Raw genomic sequence first — 11,693 nt, 5'->3', positions numbered from 1 at the left:
GCCACCATCTCAACCTTAACTCTGCATACGCGTGTAAATGGATGTTTGAAAATTCGATTACCGTCCGCATCCGAATTCGTTTAAAGCGAATGTTATCTGAATACGTTTCAAGAGGATATTATCCGAATCCGTATATGAGATATCCGGCTCTTAGCGGATGCGAATCTGGTAAATGGTATATCCGATCCGTTTAATATCTGAATCTGAGAAGTACATCATTTTTATTTATTATAAATAATATCATTAATATTTATTTTTAGTAATGACACACTATCTTTTGTTTCTAAAAGAAAAGTGAATTTTCTTTTTAGAAAAAAAAAAAAGTGTTTTGGGTGGGAAATGGAGTAATCTCTCATTTTAAGGGCATTCTTGGAGTTTGACCTAGCTTCTTTATGAAGCAACAAATATGGGCTGTAGGATGAAAGAGACAAATGGATGATGGTGATTGAAAGAAGACGGCATAGCTTCTGGAGAATTCTAAAGCAAAAAGGCCATCTAGGTCATTGATGGTAATTGGACGACTCAGATCAATTTTTCAACTTAAGATTCTATAAAAACCCAAAATGCAATTAAAAGAAGGGACTTCTAAGGTTTGCAAGGAGAAGCAAGAGAAGAGAAAGGAGGAGGTCGAGACACCATCTCCGGTATTCCTTGGTGCCCCCAACCCCATCAAAATCCACCGCCCCCCCCCTCTCCACCTTCTCACTGCCACCTCCATCACCGCCAGTCACCTCAATCTCTAACCCAATCCCCATCTCCATCCCCATTTCTCGTCATCTTCCACCATCAGCAGCCCCACTTACCCTGTTCAAAATAGCCCAAACCCATTCCATCATATACAAAAAAAATAAAATAAAATAAAAATAAAAATCCAAAGATCACTACCAACACCATCCATCCCCACCGCCTCTCTCTCTCTCTGCCTTTGTTTTAAAAGGAAGAAGATGATCACATATATTTTAGGATTTGAGAGTTAATTTTGAGAAGAGAAGGTAGAGGTCTGGTTTTAGGGTTTGGGAAATTCATTCGAGGAGTAAGAAGGGGAAGAAAGATAAAGTGCTGCAATAAAATGTTCAAATTTATCGGATAAACGGATACGTAATATCCAAATTTGAACAATATCCGCCGGAATAAAATACAGTAATAGATATTAAATATCCGTCAAATTCGAATCCGAATCCGAATTCGGATAGTGTATACTGTAATCAAATTCGGATATGGCCATATCCGCTTCAAATTCGATCCGTTTACACCCCTAACTATGCATAGGGTGGGGCCCAGCATCTTACACTTCATTTTATGGTGTAGGCCCCACCATTTAACACCTTATGGGACCCACCCTCTTACACCCCATTTTATGTTGTAGGCCCCATCATTTCACAAATCATGTGGTGATGGGTGGGTCCCCACCATCTCTAGCCAAGGGCATGGGTCCCACCATTTTACACCCATGCTTAGCACGGGCAAGGAATGGTGGCTAGTATTACTCTCCAATACATAAAGGGATTACTATGAGGGTGCGTTTGGATACCAGGAATCAAGAATGGGTATGGAAATCAAATTCCATTTCCCATGATAAAGGGAATGTAGATTCCAATTCTTGTGTTTGGTTACCCATTAACGAAGCATTTTCAGAAAAAATAACAGGTTTAGGGTCTCACGATGAAGCATTTGCCAGAGAGAGAGAGAGAGAGAGAGAGAGAGAGAGAGAGAGAGATTTTCTCCCTTAAATCATGGAGATTTCTCCCTAATTTTGTCAACAAAATCGAGTCTTTTTTGTGTTGGGAATCAGAATACCACCTACCTAGGGCGGTATCAAAATCCACCCAAGATTCCACCTAAAATTCCGGTTGGGCATTCCCTTTGCACCGAGTAAAATCACCCAAACCCAAGAACCGTGGGGATAGAATCAAACACCGATTCTTTAATTTGACACAACTCTCCTTATTTTACACTTCTCTAATCAGCCGTACGTTATAGTTTTGAAAAGTTCAATAAAAAACCAATGGGCCGTTTAAAATAAGAAGAGTGCCAGTTATACTAAAACAATAATGCATATATCCTTTCCCATTAATTAACACATACACCTGACGACTTGCTCTATCAGAGCTTGTATATATATATATGTGTGTCTTGATCATCTGACCTTATCAGAACAAGAGTGAAGGTGAATTTCCCAGCAACTTACCCCATCATGTTAGCATTTTCTCCTGCATGGTTTCCAACATTTGGATGCCCATTAGAAGATGATTCTTTTGAAAACTACAATTGCATAGAAACTGAAATTTCTAAATCTTTTCCCCCCTTCTCTCCTCCTCAACTTGAAGTTACCATGAACAATTCGCAAAATTCGGCGGAAACCGGTGAAGATCCATTGTTTGTGAAGAAATTGAGCCACAATGCCAACGAACGTGACCGCCGCAAGAAGCTAAACAATTTGTACTCCTCTCTCCGGTCATTACTTCCGGGAACTGAACAAACGGTATCGCCTTGTATCTTCCCTTTGCTATGCTTCTATTTGTTTTTAACCCGATATTTATGTAGGGACCCGGGCAGGCACCTTAACTTTTATTGAGAAGGTAAAAGCATACAAAAGGCGTCCCTCCTTACCTCAAAACCTATAGCTATATTGGAATTACTTACATCAAATACTTTGGAAGACCCAAAACATTACATCTTTACTATGCTTCTATTGAATCTTCCCTTCTTGCCAACATAGGTTTTTGCATGAAATCGTTCGTGTCAATCACTGACTCGGTCGAGTCAATTATGTTTTCAGCCACACTATACTCAGCATAATATATATAAACTTTGCCAAAATAATGAAAAACTCGGAGTCTCCACTAGAAAACTTGTTCTATTTGTCCGAGTCAACTCTTGTAGGCCAATTAGGGAATCCACACAGTTCATAGCTTTAGGCTATGTTTGGATTGCCAGAACCAGGAATCGGAATTAACATCAATATGATTCCTATTACCTTTCTCCCATAAATGGAATGAGAAAAAAATTGAAAAAAAGAAAAGAAATTTAATTTAAAAAATTCTAATAAAAATTCCATTCCGACTGGGGCAAAATCAGAATACCACCTCTTGTGCTGGGAAGTAGATTCTAACATTTTTTTTTCCTTCTTTAATTCCGCCCCAGTGTTGATTCCGTTCTTGTTTTGAACCAAATACTGGAGTTGGAAAGAATTGGAATCAGATGCTTATTCCATCATGTGATTCTGGTAATCCAAATGCACTCTTAGGGCCTCTTTCGATACCACAAAAAATTATTTGCACAAAACGGGAATCCCGTCTGGGAAACAGCACAAAGCCCACTATCCTGACACATGCACAAGAAAACAAAAAAGGAGAACACCTTTCCCCACGAATGCAAAAAATAATGTAAAAATGACCAAATCGTTAGTCATTTTCACTCGTCTTTATTTTCAGCACAGAATCCCGTTTTAGAAGTGTTTTCCTAAACTTATCTGCAAATAATTTTGAAGTATAATATGATTTTAGAAATTGATATATCAGCCCCTTTTGATTACTTGGGACATCCAGTATCAGTGTACGTGGCAATCAGCTCCAATGAATCCTTCTGACATGAAGTACATCAGCTCCTCTGTAGTCATTGATATACTGTTGGTCGGTGTCCCAAGTAACCAAAAGGGGCGGATATATCACTTCCATATGATTTTTTTTCAAAGACTGATAGATGCAAGGGCCCTTGAATAGATCCACGTCATTAAGTGCAACCGAATTCAGTTTCGCAACCGACTTTAAAAATGACGTGGATCTATTCAAGGGCCCTTGCATAAAGAGGGATCTTGCATCTATATCATTCCTCTTTTTTGAAACAATTTTTTTTTTAAACATAGAAGTTAAATATAATTATTTGTAAATAGAGGAAAAGGATTGTACGCTCGAGTGTACCAACCTTATGGTACGCTCGAGTGCCCCCAATCACATGTGCGCCCACATTTTTAGGATGATCCAAAGCATTCATTTGAAAGGCCCTTATATATATAGATGGGGTGTGTATCAAAAATCAGCTTCATAGGATCATCCTAACCCATCCATTTATGGAGGTCAAAATGGACAAACATTGTTTGTCCACAAATCTGCCCATTTTTGCCCTCTACTTTGGAGGGGTTAGGATGATCCAATGGAGCTGATTTTTGGTACACACCCTATCTATGATAGGGCCTTGCAAATGAATGCTTTGGATCACCACAAAAAAATGTGGGACCCATGTGAATGGGCACTCGAGCGTACCATAAGGTTGGTACGCTCGAGCTTACAATCTTTTTCCTCTTGTAAATAATGGTTATAATAATTTGCAAATAAGAGTAGATGGGGAATGATATTTCCCTCCGCCCCCGTAACGGTTTCTGTGAGAATGGTTCACTACTTGAGGATAAATCCCCCCCTTTAACGTTTTTCTTTGCCTTTAAAACTTAACGAATAATGTTAAAAGGAGGGGCGAGGGTGTAGTGGTGTAGAAAGAACCAATTTCGATTGGCATCCAAAGAGAACCCCAAACACTAAGGGCATGTTTGGAAACCATTAAAAATTATTCCATGGAATATTAGTGGGCCCAATTGTAAGATAGAAAAGAGGAGAGCTGGGAAAGACTTGAGAGGACACAGAGTGGAGAGAGCATGAAAAATCCCTAAAATGGAGAAAAATTATTGTACTTTAAATTGGGTTTTCTTTTTTCCTGGTTTTCAATGGTTTTTCATGCTCCAACCCTGTTCCCACATTCATTTCTCTCAATCTCCGCCCTTCTCTGACAACTGGCCCTACTAACTTTGTTGATAGTTGATAATTTATGAATGATTCGTGGGAAAGGTTTCATTCACCTGTAATCCATGTCGAGTAGACCTTGTCATTGTGAGAATTCTTAATTCATGAGTAGTACGGAGGACTTATGTAAACAGACAAAGACTAAAGTGTTGGATTCAAAGCGGGTGTTAAAAGATTACAAATTGACTTATTATACTCTTACTATGCTCCATGGAATATATTTCACTTGGCAATCATGCTCAAAAATTTTTTCATCTTACAAGGAAATGGGTTCTAAAAATAACCATATGATATAGGACTATTTAGATCATTTCATGCAAATTAATCAGTTTTTATGTTGCCATTACAGAAGAAGTTGAGCATTCCTGTAACTATCTCCCGCGTTCTTAAATACATACCGGAGCTCAGAAAACAAGTTGAGAGGCTGGCAGAAAGGAAGGAAGAAATTTTATCACAGATCTCTAGACAGAGCGATATCACCCAACCTAGTAATTGTAGGAGAGGTGCCTCCCTATCTTCTTCATTCCCAACTGTTTCAGCGAGCAGGGTCAATGATAAAGAAGTTGTGATTCATATATGCAACTTAAATGTAAGGAGTCCAATCTCTAAAGTTCTTCTAAATTTGGAGGAGGAAGGCCTTCAAGTAATGAATGCTTCAGCTTTCACCACTATTGGGGACAGAGTGTTCTACAATATATATCTACAGGTCTAGTTTTTTTCTCTCATACACATCATGATTCTTTCATGTTGATTATCTTGACTTCAATTTGATTAACTTGATTTAGCTGGGTTTTTAATAAAAAGCTATGATTGTTGAAGTATAAATATTTAAATAATGCCAACTCTAAAAGCTTATGCTTTTGGAGTAATTGGTTGTTTCACATGGTATCAGATCTATCACAGTAGGTCGTGGGTTCAAAACCAAAACAACTCCTTGATACTAAAAATCCACGTGTATGCCAACCGAAAAAGAGGAGCCACAAGTGAAGGGGAGTTTTTAAGTAGACTAACAACCCTTTGATATAAAAAATCTACGAGTAGGCTAACCCAAAAAAGAGGGGCCACACGTGAAGGGGAGGTAAATAATGCTTACCCTAACAGCTTAAGCTTTTGAAGTAATTGGTTGTTTCACAATGATTGCGAAAAAAAATAAAGGCCAGATCAAAGATAAACCAGGCCAAATTTTATTTATTTTGTGAAAATTGTTTGCCGGGTTTCACAGAATTCTCAAATGTTTTTGGTAAAAAAAAAAAAAACTTGATTGGTCTTGTTACTGCCTAATTAACTCTATGTTCCTTGTTGCTGATTCAACAGGTTATGGAAACCATGAGGATGAACTGTGGGATGTTGAGTGAGAAGCTTCTTTCCTTGTATGCAAACAGGGAAGAACTGTGTTCATGATACATATAACTTGAAAATGTTGTAGATTTAATACTGGGGTTGCTGTTATTATGTGTAATCCTGTAAAGCAGTTATCTAAAAAAATCCATGGTAATGAGAAAAGAGAAAAAGGAGAAATTAAAGCTACTCTGTTAGTAGTACCTGCAACACCTGTCTTGACCTTCTAAAAAATCCATACAATATAGAAATGTGACCGGTTAGTTGGACATGATGATCTCGATCTCCTGTGATCAAATTGATTGGTTGCATCTGAAATCTCCCTTAAGTTAGCTATGGTGAGAATAAGAATCTAAAATATTTTCAAAGCTACTCATATATAACTTCAAAAGGTGACAAGCCAGTAGATCTAATCTTTATGTTGCATACGCGAACTCAGCCTGAGCTAGAGCAAGATCCCACTGCTTTGGCTTGTCACTCAATAAGCTCCGTTGGATGTTGCCGAGTGTCTTATTCACCTCTGTTTGTTCATCCATATGGGGGTTTATAAGTACTGCTATACTGTAAAGAAGTATAGAATCACCACCATAAGGTCTTCCAGAACAAGCTCAAAAACTTGGAGTCTCAGTCTGAAGTGTAATCATCTTGGGAACTCGCCGAAAAGCCTCTTGAAAGAAGTGATTGGCAATTGCCGCATCCTGCGTCTTCTTGCAAGCACTGAAGTGTGTCATCTTAGAAAACTTGTCAACCATAAGAAACAAGGAATCCATACGTCATTAGTCTACGGAAGACCCAACATAAAGTCCATAGAAAGGTCCTCCCATTGTGCATCTGGAACTAGAAAAAGCATATATAACCCTGTATTCTTGGAATGCTATTTAGAAAGGCCTTTTATTGCATCTTCATTTCCTTATGTATCTTTTCTTCTTATCAAAGAGCTTGAAGAGGCCTTCGTAAGTAATACATCTCTCACGAAATCAAGTCACATCTTATCGAAATTAGAACAAAAATATCGTTCTGCGACCATTGAAAGAGTCTTGTAATGCCCAAGGTGACCACCTAGAACAACACCAAGTAACTCTTATATAAGTTTTTCTCTTAAGGCACATCTAGGCGCACACAATTTGCTACCCTAGAATAAGTATTCATCTTCAACAAGGTACCACTACAAGAAAAACCTTCATTGGGGACAGCACATTTCTGTCTCTTTTTACCAATAAGCTTTCTCTATATCTTTTTCACGACAGTTAAAATTGTGTCCCTATAGTCATTGTTGCGAACGAGTTATAGCGACGGAAAAGGAAACAATCTCATAACCGTGTCATATTATGTTCAATGGAGATGTATTAACCGTCTTTGAAGGTTAAACTTTAATATAATGTAATAATATAATTTCTTGAAACGGATGTGGCGGTCGCAATTTATTTTAAAATTGATGACAGTTAGATGTCCATCGCTAATAATATATTGTATTGAGACGGATGTGGCCGTTGCAATTTATTTTAAATTTGGTGACGGTTACATGGTCAAAGCTAATAATATATTTTATTGAGATGGATGTGAACCGTCACAATCTATATCTAACACCTTTACTAGTTTTTCAAAAACAAAAAAAAAAAAAACAAAAAAAAAAAAAACTATATGGCGGTAAAAAGAACCGTCGCCGATTAGTATATTTTAAAAAACAATTATCCGGCGCTTCCCATCGGCCCGCCAAAATTCTACTGACCTTACAAGATAATCAAATACTAAAATATTAGTATAACGATATAAATGTTAAGGGATTTGCTAAGGTCCATTTCAAAAGGGTTTTAATTGTCTCCATTCATGAGGTGGCTGGTCTGATGTGCGACAGAACTGTCGCAAAAACTTTGCGATGGACGCTAGCAATTCCCAAATGTTAAATATATATAAATAAAAATTAATATTAAATGCACATATTTCCCGTTAATAGTTGGTCCTTTGCCTTTTCAAGAGGGGAGCTGTATGTGTCGTGTAATTATCATCATTATTGCACCCTGAATACCAGGCAAAGAAATACTAGCTGAATCGGAGAAGCGTGTATGAGGCGTAGATTGAGGAGCTTGAAGTTTTTATTTTTATTTTTATAAGAGGTAACGAATTTTATTCCATCAGAAAATAGATTACAATCGACCGGACAAGACGTCTCATTGAGAGATTCCATTAGCCTAGTCCCCCATCCCAGAATACATCGAAAATATCCCTCCAAGATACAATCAGGTATGAGATTAGAATAACCCCAAAGATGCCTACCCCATATCACATACCATAGATCCCTCAACAATACATGGGGATGCGAGGTTCACGCCATGCGTCCTCAAAGCATCCGCCATCGAATTTGTGCTTCTTCTCCTATGCTCAATAAGGGGCTTCACAATGCCAACGAGGTCTCTGACTTCGTCAATTTTCGATGCCAATCTCCACGGTCCGCAGCACCAATTTGAAGCCCAAGTAATGGCATTCGCCGAATCGCCTTCGACAATCAAAGGACCCAAGTTTTTCATCCTGAACCATTTGATACCAAATAAAAGGGCGGATATTTCCGCATCATTGGCATCACAAATGCCGGCCGGGCCTGAATATGACGCAATAATAGAACCCATATGATTCCGGAAAACTCCCCCAAATCCAGCTCTACCAGGGTTGCCAAGTGTGCTTCCGTCGAAATTTAGTTTGATCCAACCCGGTGGAGGCGGGGTCCAGCACGGTACAATGACATCGTGGCGGAGGTGAGGAGCTTGAAATTGTTCGAGAATCCTCTTCAATCCCTCTTATACTGGCCTCAGGTTTGTGACCCTGCCATTTCAGTCCTAATATTTGTACTCCAGTCCTATGCAATTCCACTTCTTGATATCATAAGTAGATTCTTGCAGTAGGACCTTCACAACTAGAATCAAAGATAGCCCTCGGGGTAACTCCTTCTCCAAGTCCTGGAACATGACCACTTGAGTCCGGACCGAATAACTACAATGGCATCGTCTCGCCGAACATTGTGACTATCTAAGACTCATGACAAGCTCGATTGTTGGTTCATTTGGACCTCTTAGATTTTGTGCTATAAATTAGTAATAAAAGGGATTTTTTGCAAAAGAAGACTTCTATTTTTTCTTTATTTGCAAAAAGAGTCTTCTAGTTTGACGATTTGCAAATAGAGTCATCACATTTGAGGGAAATTTTCAAATCCCTTATCTGATTTCGGTGTTCTTATGTGTAGACACCCCAATTTTGCTCCGCTACACCAACAAAGGATTTTCATCATTTTAGAGTCCCGTTTCCTAAGTTTTCTCTATTTATGTGTCAGTTTCCTACACTTTCTCAATCTTCTAGGTCAATTCCCTCATTTTTCACATTCCCGAAATATTCCAGGGCATTCCAATTGGTTTCCCTAAATTTTTCCAAGCAATTCATTCATTGCCACAATTCCTCCAACTTTCCCGATGTTTGCTCTCACTTTCCATCATTTTCCCTTGCTTTCCTCTAATTTTTCTCATTTTCTCAAAGGCTCTGTTCACTTGCGTTCTCGGGAAATTAAATCCCGGGAAAATACCTCTTTTTTCCCCCGAGAAAGCTAAAATAGTGGTGTTCACTTGTTTTCCCGAGAAACTAACAGGATTAGGTGGAAAATGTCAAAAATGACATCGAAAATCCCACAAATGACGTGGAAAAGAGTCTTTTCTCATAAGTGTGAGAAACAATTTCCCACCATTTTGATGAGATTTGCTTTCCCGAGGAAACCAGTGAAAATAGATGGGCAAGCAGTTTTTCCTGCATGGTTCCTGCGCCCGTGAACAGGCATGGGAAACCTTTTCCTGCACAGTTTTTTGGGATTTCTTTTCCTTTTGCCACGTCAGTTTCTCGAGAAACCTTTTCTTTTCCTTTCCCAGGAAAACAAGTGAACAGAGCCAAAGAGAATTCATTTTCCATGGAAAATGGGAAAGGGTTGTAATCCTTGGTCAATTTGGGTAGGGACCAATATTTTTCGAAATTTGAATTCATTGTGTTTTTGGCCAAAGTTTAATAGGGTCCATTATAATTTGAAAATTTCTAATCCTATATATATATATATATATATATATATATATATATATATATATATATATATATATATATATATATATAAGTAAAGCGGAATCCTCTACGCCGTGGTGCTGCCACGTGTCAGCCCCTCCATCCCACAATTTTAAAAAACATCTATTATATCGAAGAAAGCTATTAAATCTCCTATTAAAAGCTATTAAATATCCTATTATATCTCTTTCTCTCTCCTATATCGTTTACATTGAAAATTTGTGGTATACGTCTCTTCAACTGATATAGATTGCCGATTTCTCTCTTCGAATGGATATAGATTACTGATATCTTTCCATAAATATAGTGCCAGTTTTTATTTCCATAAATATAACGTCTGTTTTTATAAAACAGGTCTTCATTAGGAGATGTTTGATCCCTAAATAAGTGGACGGTGATGAAACAATGTTTGATCCCAGTTTTTATTGCAATCAAAATGGTATACGTCTCTTCAACTGGATATAGATTACTGAGTTCTTTCCATAAATTGGCAAAAAATGGACGGTGATGAAACAATAAATCAACAACTGGTATTCAATGCTACAAATTGGAGGGTTAGGATCGTGGAATGGGAGACGATTTTTACGAATGGCCTATCCATAGTAGCAAATAAAAAGTACCTCCAATTTCACGCTTTAAGCCGTGGTGCTACCATGTGGCACACCCTCTATACATGCAGCTTTTGTGTATAGCCAGGTTTCACCTCTACATTTGCATTAAATAGCCAATAACACCCCTTTGATTTTGAGTTTTAATTAGGCATTAAAACTCCTTTAATTGATAAAACCTCCAAAACCTCTCTTTACTAAAAGAAGAATGCGAAAAGGCTTTTGTGAGTGCTCAACGTGGCCTTCTTTATATTTTTTCGATTTCCTTTGATATTTTGGATTTTTTTGGATTTTCTAATAAAAGAAGAATACGAAAAGGCTTCTCTTGACTAAAACGTGTATCTTCAAAACATTTCCTCTTCCACCCCACAATTTATTACTGAGTTATAGCCTTCTTAAACACCACCTAAATCCCTTAAAATCACCAACATATTCTTCCCCTCAATTTTCCTCTCCTATTTTTTCCCTCTCCCTTTGCATTATAACTTTTTGTTCTACTCCTCCGGTGAGAAGAAACAAACTGGCGACAATACAAGGTGCAATGTATGTTCGTTTTAAATTTCCTTTCATTTATGTTTTGATACAATTCTGATGTGAAATTTGATTTATTTGTTTTGATGAAGGCATAGTTTATTACCAAATTTTCTGGTTTCAATGGGTTTCTTCTCCATAATTTTTCCCTTATACCTTTTAACTCCACAGTCTGTTGTGTGATATTGGGTTTTGAATTGAAATTGTACAATTTTTTCCGTAAAGTTATATGGCTAAGATATTCACTTCTGGAGTTGCATAATATGTTGGAGATGAGAAAGCATCAATAAGAGATCAACAACGAATTGGGTATTTTTCATGGAATCCAAACTAA

The 11,693-nt window shown here is 37.8% G+C and overlaps 1 protein-coding gene across 1 annotated transcript; it reads left to right on the top strand.

Moving 5' to 3' along the window:
- Window positions 1–2,167: 2,167 nt before the first annotated feature.
- On the top strand, window positions 2,168–6,311 carry BHLH100 (basic helix-loop-helix protein 100). Its single transcript, XM_077386304.1, has 3 exons — window positions 2,168–2,482; window positions 5,143–5,499; window positions 6,108–6,311. The coding sequence occupies exons 1-3, from the start codon at window positions 2,195–2,197 to the stop codon at window positions 6,192–6,194; spliced, it is 732 nt and encodes a 243-aa protein (XP_077242419.1). The 5' UTR covers window positions 2,168–2,194; the 3' UTR covers window positions 6,195–6,311.
- The last annotated feature ends 5,382 nt before the right edge of the window (window positions 6,312–11,693 follow it).

This window comes from Tasmannia lanceolata, unplaced genomic scaffold (assembly GCF_043159265.1).
Source record: "Tasmannia lanceolata isolate RefF3 unplaced genomic scaffold, GAP_Taslan_0.1 ptg000002l, whole genome shotgun sequence".
NCBI classification, from domain to species: Eukaryota; Viridiplantae; Streptophyta; class Magnoliopsida; order Canellales; family Winteraceae; genus Tasmannia; species Tasmannia lanceolata.
This window is presented reverse-complemented; position numbering and strand designations above follow the sequence as displayed.